This window comes from Vigna umbellata, chromosome 8, assembly GCF_029865625.1.
Source record: "Vigna umbellata cultivar VRB3 chromosome 8, Vumbellata_1.0, whole genome shotgun sequence".
NCBI lineage: Eukaryota > Viridiplantae > Streptophyta > Magnoliopsida > Fabales > Fabaceae > Vigna > Vigna umbellata.
The window spans coordinates 19,209,893-19,222,863 of record NC_142172.1 but is presented as its reverse complement, the minus strand read 5'-3'; the positions used below and the strand labels follow the sequence as shown (position 1 = coordinate 19,222,863).

Genomic DNA, 12,971 nt, shown 5'->3' with positions numbered 1-12,971 from the left:
TTTTTTCTGATGTTTTACTTGTCCATCAACATTCGGCTTGTACCTTAATCTAGCTTATAAATATTTGTTCCGTAACCCAACTTTTTCATTAAATCAATAATTAATTGTTAGAACTTGAGCATATATAAAAGAAAATGTTAACCTAAAATAATAGTTCATTAAGTGAAAATTGATACCTCGATACTAAAGTATAATGCATAAGCGGTTTATCTTTCCATGTGCAACTCCTAAGTTAATGTAAACCTTGATAACTTCTAGATCTAACATTTTTTTTTTATTTATTATTCAAAAAAATTGGTATTTGGTTCAAATGAAACGAACTCGTAATGTTTTGGATTCGAACCTTGTGAATGAAAAAAAATATAATATTAAAAAAATTTCATTAAAATACATCATGCCAAACTTTAAATAAATTATTTCTTTAGCAAACTTTACCTAAATAAAACAAAATATTTATCACTTATAATACATGCGTGTGCATATACACTACTCTAAGTTATATATTAATATAAAATTATTATTGATATATATATAATTTTTCTAAAAGAGTACATATATAAGTTGTAATTGAATAAAGTTGGATGATAGCCACTTGTTTATAGTTCTGATATTTTTTTTTAAGATAACATGTTGTAAGCAAAAGACTAAGTCGTGAGTAATAAATGATAGTTGATTGTTGTCTTGGTTTTGTAGGTTTTTGGTGGCTTTGGAGAGAGTGAAGGCCTTGTTGTTCTAAGACAATGACTCATAATGAGGGCTTAATGAAGGGTGGTGACTTTTCTAATTTCATGCAAATTATAATTAATTTTTCAATCTCCTTCAAACGAATGTCAGTGTCAATTTTCTTAATAACAACAGCAAACTGCGACTTCATCAACATAACAATGACGATTAGCAGTAATGATTAGTGCGAAAAATAGAAATAACAATGACAATTTTCACTCACTTTCGTGTGAAGGATGTGAATAATAGAAATAATAGAATCTTATGCCCTATAAAAGGTGTCTTTTTCTTTGCTAATTTTTTGAAATTTGATGAAATTGAGGTTGTAACCAATAGGTAGGTGTTTGGTGGGAAGGTTTAGCATTTAAGATAGAAATAGTTAAGAGTTTGTTGTTGGATGGATGATTAATGATTCATTCTAGACACAATTACCTCACACGTCTCATTTTAATTTACAGAATCTATGAATAACTGTTCTAATTATTTCATGTTTTTAAGGTTTCTGAGAGATTTTTGTCATTAAATTACAATCATTCATTTCACCTTCTTTTTTAACGCTCGATTTAATTTATCAAACAATATCACCATATTCAAACTATTTAATTACTTAATAATAATCTTTTCCATAGGTAATTAAAGCCTATTTTTATAAACCTCCGTTGATATCCATACCAATATTAGCTAAGTTCATTAAAAAATAGAACTAATAATAAATGTGAAATGAGAGTAAAAAATATCAGAAATAATAATAAATTTCAATGAATAATAAAATATGGTAGAGAAAGTTCATTTTCCAAAATTATTTTCATGCAGGGATGGGAAAAATTAAGGGTTTCTTGGTTTTTCTAAAAAGAGTAGAAACTTTTAGTGGTAAAAATTACAATAAAAAGTGAAACATTTCATGAGTTTAATCATTTTCTAAAATAGGTTCTAATGAATAAATTAATATAGAAAAAGGGAAGGATAGATAGAAAATTGTAGTTAGAAGTTAGAGTTTAACTTTTATACAAAAGCGTAAAGGATGAGAAGACAACAACATAATATAAAAGGAAAGACAGAAAGCAATAGCTTGTCATATACATTATATTTATAGTTCACCAATTACCAACGTACACTTTTGACCCAACCAACCCTCCTCTCACGTCCATGCATTTTTTCCCCTACTTTATTCATTATGGTAGTTATTTGGAAGAAGAATCATACAAAAATATAATATAATAAAATATAATTCAATCTAGCATTCACATTATTTTTTATCTAAAATCAATGAATTTATAAATTTTTATCTTTATATAATATTTAACTTTTTCACATTCAATATGAAACTTCAATTCATAAATTTTTATTGTAGTATATTTTTTAATTAAAATACCAAAATGGACATATTTTTATTATTATTGATTTTGTATAAGTCGTGAGTATGAGTGTTAAATTTGGTCATTTTGGATTATATGGGTTGACTCACCATGAGTTGATTAAAACTGAATGAATCCAATCTAGCTCACTTTCTAGTAAGTAAGAAATTTTACAATCTAGTGAAACCTATCACATGTTGATGGGTTAAATGAATAGCCTTATTAACCAACATAAAATTAAAAAAGTATTTTTGGAATTATTTACAAACCTTAAAAAACAAAAGAGTACGAGGTAGTAAAGGAAGGTGAAGGACGAGTGGAAGTGCGATAAAGGAGCGACAATGGACCGTCGAAGAGATGCGGAGGAACACAACGAACGTTGAGGAGAACCTGAGGAATCCAAAGCAACACAAAAGAACACAGTGGACCAGGAACCAAAGAGTGGTGTTCAATGAAGGAGAACACGACAAACAATGAATCAAAGCAATGGTGTTCGAAGAAGGAGAACGCAAAAAACCACGAACTAGAGTAGTGGTGTTCGACGAAGGAGAATGCGACAAACAACAAACCATACTGGTGGTGTTCGATGAAGGAGCACAAAGTCGAAAATGGAGACAATGTTTAAAGCCCATTGGCCTAAGAAGGCGCAAGCAGTGGTGTTTGACAAAGGCAAGCAACTAAGCGATTGTGTTATGTTCGACAATTTCATTGCTATTGAGAAGCTTTTGATCCAGTGAACATGGGAGAAAAGGCAACGAAATCAAGGCTTCTTTTCTAGTTCAAAGATAGAAAATAGGTTTTTCAAAAAATAAGTGGGTTACGGGTTATGTGAGACCAACTCGGCTCAAACCCGCTTAACACGTAGGTTAAGTGAGCCTATCCCGTTCTCACCCATAATTAGAAAAAAATTCAATTTCTCAACCTGACTTGGCTCAAACCCGTGGTGAGTCGAGTTGGCTCATAGATTCTAACTCGTTTTGACATGTTTAGTCTTAAGCTGAAAGAATGACGTCAACACATAAATTATTTTGTTGAACAACTTCCAATTTTTGACCTGAAGTCGTTTATACGACTTTTATTTAGCTGCAAGTCTCAAATCTAAAAGGGAGAAGAGCACCCTCACACGCAATGAAGAAGGAGAGTAATGCAACCACACCAATGACGATTATGGTTGCGCGTTGTAGTCGTGTTGATGGTAGCCTAAGTTGGAAGATATAGTGAAGGCCCAGTGGCAATGAAGGAACCCATGATGTTTTGTGACTCACCAAGGGTTGGTGCAAGCAGATTTAGAAGGATGCACGGACGACGCAAATAGGGTGCTTTGCAATATGACTACTTAAGCTAGATGAGTCGTGTGTATTGACGCTTGTAGCGAGAGGGCCTGAGTCGCGCAGTTAAGATGAAGAAGAGAAGAGTGTCATCAATGATGTTTACAACTCCGATTTTGATAAGGCAATGACTATGATCCACATGTGATGAGTGTTACAATGGGGAGATTCAACTACAATCCAATTGAAAGTCATACACATTGCAAATGATTTCAGGACAAAAGTGTGCACAAGAAACACGATTTAGTGTATGAAAATACAAATTGGAAGTCGTGGCCCAAGTAAGACTAGTGTAGGTAAGGGCTTTGGCACTAGTTATTTTGGAAATTATAAATTGGTTCTTTAACCGAAACATATTCAAGAGAGGTAAAAAAAATGTAGGATTCAAGTGAGGTAATAAAAAAATGTAGGATTTTAGGCTTTAGTTCATAACCGAAGCCTATTCTATACTTTATACTTCTGGTCTTTCTTGAACCAAATCTTATTCCTTTATTTTTTTTAAAAAGAAAGTATTGTTTCAATTTCTTCTCATCCTTACCTTTCCACAATTTCCCACCCTAGAATCATTGTACTCCCTGCCAACGAATAGAGCCACTTCACTTTGAATAAAAGACTTTAAAAAATACTTCCATTAGAAAAAAAAAAAGCAAAACGAGAGAACGAACATCTCGCCACTTTCAAAATGGGAAAGAAAGAGAGGCTCACAGTGATGACGCGACGACACAATTCATCTTAAAAACGAGTAAGAAAAAAGGAGAGTAGAGTAGTAACAATGAAAAAGACAATGTGATTCGCGTTTGGTGACAAGGATGGAAGAAGAGTGACTCTTGCAATGGAGGAGTGATACAATGATGCAATTGGAAAATTTTGATAGGAGTATAAAATTTGTGAAATTTTAACCCTAACATACAAATAAGTCTAAATTATTTAAATAACTAATACCTATAATTATAAAAAAAATAAAAAATTGTGAGTACGTTTGGAAAGACTTATTTTTTTTCTGAAATCGAAACATATTATTTCAAAAGCATTTTTCCATGAGTGTAAACGACGTTTTAGTTAACTTATTAAGAAAACGTTTGGTTAGCTCACGACTTACCCCGAAACCTTGTATCTATATGGTATTTTAGCTAGAAAAATGCACCATACAAGTGAAAAAAAACCTAGACTAACACTTGTATTTCCAATACTAATATAGAAACATTAAAAACCATACTTTTTATTTTCTTGTATAATTTAATGAATCTTTCTTCTTATATATATTATGATTTTTGAAGATAGAAAATACGCAATATTTTCCCAGTTGGCAAATTGAATGCCTGTGCATGTTCTCAATTAAAAGTTCGTTGGGGTAGTTGTATCCACTACCCATCTCTCCTTTCCCACTTACATTCTTTAAAACCTTCTCATCTTCCACATTTTCTTGCACCACATTCATATTTCTCTCCCTTTTCTCTTTTCTTTTACATTTTTCTCACAACAACTTTCTATAAACTATTCTGTCACCACTTTTAATTTTTCTTCCCTTCATGGCAGATCAGAAGAAGGAGAACCCAAATTCGGGAACTGTTAATGTTGAATCAGCAAAAGGAAGGAATAAACTTCCAAACTTTCTGCTATCTGTGAGGCTCAAGTACGTGAAGCTAGGCTACCACTATGTCATCTCCAATGCTATGTACCTTTTGCTCATACCCCTTCTTGCCGTAGCCTCAGCTCATCTGTCAACCCTTTCCATCAACGACTTTCTCCAACTCTGGGAGAATCTCAAGTTCAACCTTCTCTCGGTCACTGTCTGTTCAAGCCTCATGGTCTTCCTTGCTACCCTTTACTTCATGACCCGACCAAGGGGTGTGTATCTCATGGATTTTGCATGCTACAAGCCTCACGTCGATTGCACGTGCACAAGGGAGACTTTCGTCGAGAAGTCTGCTCTCACAGGGACATTCTCGGAGGAGAACTTGTCCTTTCAGAAGAAGATTCTGGAGAGGTCTGGTTTGGGACAGAAGACTTATCTGCCCCCAGCAATCTTGAGTTTGCCACCAAAACCTTGCATGGCTGCGGCTAGGAAGGAGGCCGAGGAGGTGATGTTTGGAGCCATTGACCAGCTGCTGGAAAAGACTGGGGTCAAGGCTAAGGATATTGGGATTCTGGTCGTGAATTGCAGCTTGTTCAATCCCACACCTTCCCTCTCTGCCATGATTGTCAATCACTACAAGCTCAGAGGGAATATCCTCAGTTATAATCTCGGTGGCATGGGTTGCAGTGCTGGTCTTATCTCCATTGACCTTGCCAAACAGCTCCTCCAGGTTTATATACAATTCACAAAGCATTTAATGTTTAGCAGAGACAGTTTTGATATTGATAAATTTTAGGTTCATCCAAACTCTTATGCCTTGGTGGTGAGCATGGAGAACATAACTCTGAACTGGTATTTTGGAAACAACCGATCAATGCTGGTGTCAAACTGTCTGTTCAGAATGGGAGGGGCGGCGATACTTCTCTCGAACCGCTCCGGCGACCGGAGGCGGGCGAAATACCAACTGGTCCACACGGTGAGGACTCACAAGGGAGCAGATGACAAGTCGTATGGGTGTGTGTTCCAAGAAGAGGATGAGACAAAGAGAATAGGTGTGGCACTCTCAAAGGACTTGATGGCAGTGGCAGGAGAGGCCCTAAAGACCAACATCACTACACTGGGTCCCCTGGTGCTTCCCATGTCAGAACAGCTCCTTTTCTTTGCCACCTTGGTCGCTAGGAAAGTGTTGAAGATCAAGATAAAGCCCTACATCCCTGATTTCAAGCTGGCATTTGACCACTTTTGCATCCATGCTGGAGGTAGGGCAGTCTTGGATGAGCTGGAGAAGAACCTTGACCTAAGTGAGTGGCACATGGAACCTTCTAGAATGACCCTATACAGGTTTGGAAACACTTCTAGCAGTTCCTTGTGGTATGAGTTGTCCTACACTGAAAGCAAAGGGAGGATAAAAAAGGGTGACAGAACTTGGCAGATTGCATTTGGTTCAGGTTTCAAGTGCAACAGTGCTGTTTGGAGGGCTTTGAGAACCATCGATCCAGCAAAGGAGAAGAATCCTTGGATCGATGAGATTCATGACTTTCCTGTTCATGTCCCTAAAGTGGCACCCATTAATGCTTCCTGAATCAAAAACATCCTTTTTCTTTTACTAAACCAAACAGACTTGTTCATTTTTAATGTTATAGCTGATCTTAGGAGTTGTGAAAAAACGGCACACAAGATTATTACCTGTGTCTTTGCTCTTGTAACAGTGTGTTCAAGTTATAAAGACTTTGCATGCAGCTATTCTCTGATTCAACATAGATTTCATTATTTTTCTTATAAGGATTTCTCTAACAGAATGACCTGCATGATTACTAACATCTGTGTTCGATATTATATATATTACGTTTCTTAATGTTATTTTCAAAGTTAATACTCAAAATTAGGTTTTAGTAGAAACGATCAAGTTCGACTATATCATATGTTATAAAATAAATAGATGTATTAAAAAAATTATTCTAAGTGACTAACTGTTAAAAGGAAATATGGCAATTGTTCTTGGATGTTTTAGTTGGAAATAAAGTCACGAGTTTTTTTTTTTTTCCTTTTTTGGGTGAAGCTACTCAGTTTCTTGTACATCACGGAAAAGATCATTGTCTTAATGTAATTCAATCAGTCAATTTAATTCTCCTAAATGTAAATAGAGACATTTAATTATTATGACAATTTTTTCATTTATGGTGGGTTTTCATTTTCAAAAATGGTGTGCTTAGACTTTTCGTTGTACATGCATGTATAAAAAAATCTTGATACAAACGAAAATATTTTTAAGAAAATTAATTATCTAAACAAAATTTCTGAAATCATGATGATCGCAACTAAATTTTATAATTGTACATCCAACCACACTAATAAAGTGGGGTTTTAATTGTAGCGTGTAGTACGAAACAGCCATATAAACCCAGTGAACTCGTGCCATAAAATAGAGAACAAAACACTTATTTAAGGTGGACAAAATAACCTATAATAAATATGTTCATAAAACATTGGTTAAATAACATTTAATATATGTAGATAAAGTCATTTGAATTGCTTAAAAAAGAAAGATGTCAAATAACTGTTGTTTTTTATTATCATCAATACTTTCTATTGTTTATAAAATATTGATATTTATATTTTTGTTAATAACTATCCGTATCATTTTATATGTACAAAACGAAAAAATCGTGTTTTTTTATTTGCAATGAGAAGCATCCTCTAGAAATATTGGATCAGAATGATTATTCAAGTACGTAAACTTTTCATTTCAGAAACGAAGGGGATAAGTAAAGAATTTTATAATGTCAAAAAAAGGATTTTCTTTTTTTCTATTTTTCGTTTTGTTCACTGTACGCGTGTTATGGATTGTATTCAAGCTACAATTTTAACTATAAAACTGTTTATATGATGATATGTGCCATTAAAGAAGATTTTTGAAACAAATTACAATTCAAATCGTACAATTCTTACCATTCTAACTACTCTGGTTGAATACATTTCGAGAGTTTTTAATAGAAATCGTCATCCATGATTGTTGCTACATAAGAAAAGCAAAAACTTATGATTTGGGCAAAGAAACGACAAAGTGATGAGTGTGGGCACTAGTTTTGGATCTATCACTCTCTAACCTAGTTTGTCAATGAATGGGAAGAAAGCTAAGTAGAAGAAGTTTTTTTCAAGATGGTGGTTGGGAAAAGATTCTTAGAACTGGAGCTATAAATATGAAACAAAGCTTGTCGCTTCGTTGATGTTTTATGAACTATTATGAGAACAAATTATGACAACAGGATACATTTTCAGCATGGTGAAGACGACACCTAATAGGAACATGGCAACAATGTGAGGGAGAGTAGAACTCTGGGTTTCTTGTTTCAACTTCGTTGTAGAACCAATGGCTATTTTTCTTTTTTTCTTGTAATTGAATATTGTACTGCATGTATGATATGTGGTTAATCCCGGATGCGTTTTTGAATTTTGACCTAATAAACTGATCAGATATGAACATAGTTATGAAAAAATTCCATGAGGGAGACCATTTCTCATTCTACGAATCGGGCATTTTCCAGCCAATACATCTAAAATGAAATTTCTAATCTTCACAAGGGTCTTAAACTGAAGAAAAAATAGAAAGTAAAAGGATTTGTCATCATACAACTGGAGTACATTAACATTACAACTTAATACACACGAGGTATTGTACAATCCTAGAGAGAAGACATGTACATATATAATTTGAATCTTCAAACGAACCAGTCATCCAAAAAGCTGTCCAAGTAGCAAAACTATATGTAGAACTAATCACTAATGAATACCGTATCAAGGTTTGGCGTTTACATACCCCATATGCCACGAGCCGTTGCCACTTTGTTATTTGGTCTAGATGTTAGTTCATACAATATCCTTGCAAATGTATCAGAATATCTTCCATCAGTGAAAAGTATCTCAGCAAACGCATTCTCATAGGCTAGCAGCAAACTTCTGTTCTGCGGTTCAGAAACTAGGCTTTCCAATATCATGGCAGCTTTCCGGCAAACTTCTGGAACCGGATGCGGTGTCTTTATCACTTTAAGCAACCGATCAATAGCCCTGTGTTTGAGGGATCTTGATGAGTGTTATTTAAAGAAAATTACTGATATAATTTACCTTTTCTCAGAATCAAAATATGTTAGTGTTCTAAAAAAAATGGAATAAGGGGTTCACCATCTCTCGTTAGCAATCTTCAACCTGCAGTCCATATTAACTTCTGCAAGGTTATAGAGTGCACCTATAGCAGCTGCCTGTGCATCCAATGCCGGCATGCTGATGAGATCAATTAAGCGCTTGTGTATCTGCATAAATAAACCAATCTTGATTATATTTTTTTGGAACATACAACAAACTAACAAGCAACATCACACGCATAAAATAAAGTTTAACCTGAGGAAAAAATGGCAGCAAGAAAGGTTCATTGTCAGGATTAATAATCAAACGCCCAAGTAATTCAGCGGCAGCACAATGCCAGGCTTTGACTGCAGATTCCAACATCCCCATGATAGCCTGAACTGCCCGTTTTTCTCTGTAAATAATACAACAATTTATCAATCAACAAAAGAGAATGACAATACTGCGCAAACGTTATATTCAAGATAGATCACTCACTTACGTTATTTTAATAAATGATGGTTTGGATGAGCTAAATATTCGAAGATCCAGCAGGGGAGCTAAGTTAACAATTGTCTCCAGAGCATTTGTGACAAGTTCATCATCCTCTATCAACATTATGAACATTTGGATTATAATAAAACAGTGAACAAACTCTTCTCGTGATAGGGCAGCACATAATGGTGATTAAAAGAGAAAAAAACTTTCATCACAGATTTACAGAGTTTCTAGAAACCAACAAAAATCAGATTCTTCCTTTTGTTTAACATAGTTCTCCTTTAACTGAAATCCTGTTAGAAGCACAGTTGGAATCAACATAAGACATAAGATGTTTGGAATACACTTAAATTTTAAGGGGGTAGGTTTTATCTAAACAGAATTTGACATAAAACTGATTTATAAAAGTCTAATTCAAAGGTTGGTATTGTTATGAGGACAGGGAATGATAGGATTTGTTACACAATCTTAAACTTCACACGAAACCAGTCAATGTCTTTGCTCATTTTTAAGCCAAATGGATTAGTCCATGTTTCCAGAAGTTCCAAAAGCAATGAAGGATATGGTAGTACTAGTGCTTTTATTGGTCAACGTATGCACATACTATACAGAATCATTTAACCATCAATATCATAGTCACATCCATAATCACCCACACTACTAAGGGTTTAGTACCTCAAGGACTAATATATTAACAATAAACTATAGGGACCTGTCCAACATGAAACATAAGTCATGAATAAAAACTACGGAAATCAAAACCAAAATTACTGAAAAAATTGTTTCCAAAACCCAACATGCATTTTTTTTTTGCAATCGAGCATTTTCATTAACTGATAAAAAATATAAGTTAGTCCACCATCTTTTGTTTTACCGTAAAGAATAAAGAGATGATTCCCTATCCTCTTCTTTTTTATTTGTATAACAATCAAAGAGCACTACCAAAGTGTTTCAAAGAATATAAGAAACGATACATAATGATAAGGGCCTAAACCAAATGAGAAAATTATCAGGAACAGAAACCAAAAAAGTGGAAGCCAGATGGATAAAATATACTATAAACCTAAAAAGATAATAGGTTATAACAAGCAGGTATCCTCACCTACAAGATGATCTTCTATGCATTGGAAGGCCGTTTCCAAACAATGACGATGTTGGGCCATTATAACTTCATTATCTGGCATGAAAGAGAAGTTCCTGATGATATTTGAAGCAGCAACAGCACATTGCTGTTTTTCTGATCGCCCTTCATCATCTAAATTAAACAGACCATCTTCATCAAGCCATAACTCTGTAAAACGAGATTTTGTCACACCACTGTGCTGTGTTGATTCTGTACCAGCAGAGCCTAATCCAACACTGCACAAAGAGAATCATCCTACAATGAAATTCATTCTCTTACCACCCCATCTCCAAAAGGAAAACATACAATTAATTGAAAAATTAAAAACTGAAAATCAAAGATCATATTCAAGAAGAACAAATTTACCCGGGGCGGTGGAGAGCACTAGTCGAGCCCAACGCCTGATATTCATTCCCAAATCCTGTTACAACAGAACTAGCACCTAATGTTCTGACTCTTGTTGACTTGGCTAATTCTTTTGGGAGAGCTATATCCCGCCAATCATCTATCTGTTTCAAGTTACAACAGGACCGTATAAAATATTATAAGGGTAATAATTTTAACAACAACATACAGGGACCAAAAAAATTTTCTATCTATGAACATTTTCATAAAATTCAAAACAAGATTGGTGGCACATACAACTTGAAGGAGTGCATCAAGCAAGCCAGGAATTTTCGCAAGGGGAGTTGCATCCTTTCGCATGTCATCCTTTTCTTTGAATGAGAGCAGAGTAAGAGTATTCAGAGCCCAGGTCAGCTCACTCTTCAGACCACTTTGAAGAGCTAAAACAATTCTTTTATTGTTCTGATCTGCAAGAGAAATATAAACAAAAAAGGGTTCAAAAAAGAAAAAATTAAAACACTGCAAGTTGCAAAAAAGGAATGCTCCCAGATACTTAAGAAACCGATGTTATCCTTACACAGCATACCCTAGCCACAAAGTGGACTTGCAGTGTTCTACGCTATTATGCGAATAATATAGTTCCTCGAATTGAAACATCAAATTAAGTGGCTATTCATGTCATTAACAATAAAAAAATTGTTTATTAAAATTCAAAATATGATTATTAGTGCAAGAGTGCGTGTCTTGTGTAAATTCAGACACAATAAAACAAAATACAATTTTTAAAGAGAAAATGTAGAGCCAATTATGAGTATAAAGAGTCATGGAATGGGAAGAAGCTGTGAACTAACCGGCAAAGGAGTTGTGAACGTGAAGAGAAGGACCAAGAAGGGTTGACGGAGCTGCCGAATCGGCGGCGGAAGCCGATGCAGAGGCACCGCTGCTACCGCTTCCGAAGGGACGGCCCCTCTTGGCCGGTGGCGCCGCCCCACCTCCGGCGGATCCACCGGACTTACCCTGTTCCCTCTTCTGCATCGCTCTCACTCTAGGGATTTTCGGGTTTGCGGTGCGATTTCGAACTGTTTTGCTTGGTACCTTAGTTGGGCTTCTTTTTGGATCCCTGGAGCAGGGAAGGCCGAGATATTTTCGTAAAAAGCTATAATGTATACTTCCAATATTTATAAATGTACCTCCATCTATATTTTTATTCCTAACATACCCATATTAAGAGAAAGGCTCAGATTACATTTCCGTAGAGTTTTTCTTCTTTTATGTCACGAATTGGTCTTATGGGGATGACAAAAAAATATTTAATATTAAATATTAATTAAATAATTATTTTATGAAAAAAAATAACAAAATATATAATTTTATTAAATATTTAATATTAAAAACAAATATAACTATGTAAATATACATCAATATTATTAACTAATAATTCAATAAAGATAAAATAATTACATGAAAAAAATAAAAAATATTAAATATATGTTTTAAAAACAAATTTCCAAACTAATAACAAAAATTTAAATAAAATATTTAAATTATTCATAAAATTAAATGTATTTTAATAATTTAAAATGAAAATTTATATCATAGACACGTATGAGAATAATATATATATATATATATATATATATATATATATATATATATATATATATATATATATATATATATATATATATATATATATATATATATATATATATATGTATGTATGTTTATCTTTATCTTTTTTAAAAATCGATTATTACTTATAATCATGGTATTCGCATATTTTTCATATCTAGTTCTATGTGATTTTAAAAGTACTATATAAGAAACGATTTTTCATAAACTAAAAAACAGAAAATATTTGTTGGATTGACTTTTAATACATAAAATGTTAATTAGACAGTCAT

At 33.9% G+C, this 12,971-nt stretch overlaps 2 protein-coding genes across 2 annotated transcripts; one reads left to right on the top strand and one right to left on the bottom strand.

The window, feature by feature from the left end:
* The first annotated feature begins 4,824 nt into the window (after nt 1–4,824).
* On the top strand, nt 4,825–6,738 carry LOC124839416 (3-ketoacyl-CoA synthase 20-like). Its single transcript, XM_047315235.2, has 2 exons — nt 4,825–5,712; nt 5,779–6,738. Exons 1-2 carry the CDS (start codon nt 4,936–4,938, stop codon nt 6,562–6,564), a joined length of 1,563 nt encoding a protein of 520 aa, XP_047171191.1. The 5' UTR covers nt 4,825–4,935; the 3' UTR covers nt 6,565–6,738.
* A 1,765-nt stretch (nt 6,739–8,503) lies between these two features.
* On the bottom strand, nt 8,504–12,166 carry LFR (ARM repeat superfamily protein). The gene is made up of 8 exons (XM_047315231.2): nt 11,919–12,166; nt 11,365–11,534; nt 11,089–11,231; nt 10,702–10,958; nt 9,604–9,709; nt 9,378–9,516; nt 9,162–9,289; nt 8,504–9,047 (listed from the first exon to the last, which is right to left on the bottom strand). The coding sequence occupies exons 1-8, from the start codon at nt 12,100–12,102 to the stop codon at nt 8,792–8,794; spliced, it is 1,383 nt and encodes a 460-aa protein (XP_047171187.2). The 5' UTR covers nt 12,103–12,166; the 3' UTR covers nt 8,504–8,791.
* Nucleotides 12,167–12,971: the final 805 nt, after the last annotated feature.

What these genes read in the sequence shown, in the direction of transcription:
- LOC124839416 (XM_047315235.2), top strand. Translation starts at nt 4,936, where the DNA reads ATGGCAGATCAGAAGAAGGAGAACCCAAATTCGGGAACTGTTAATGTT. An exon ending in TTGCCAAACAGCTCCTCCAG is followed by an intron (nt 5,713 to 5,778) that starts GTTTATATACAA and finishes GATAAATTTTAG; the next exon opens with GTTCATCCAAACTCTTATGC.
- LFR (XM_047315231.2), bottom strand. Translation starts at nt 12,102, where the DNA reads ATGCAGAAGAGGGAACAGGGTAAGTCCGGTGGATCCGCCGGAGGTGGG. An exon ending in TTGATGCACTCCTTCAAGTT is followed by an intron (nt 11,232 to 11,364) that starts GTATGTGCCACC and finishes AACTTGAAACAG; the next exon opens with ATAGATGATTGGCGGGATAT. An exon ending in AAGATTGCTAACGAGAGATG is followed by an intron (nt 9,048 to 9,161) that starts GTGAACCCCTTA and finishes CCTCAAACACAG; the next exon opens with GGCTATTGATCGGTTGCTTA.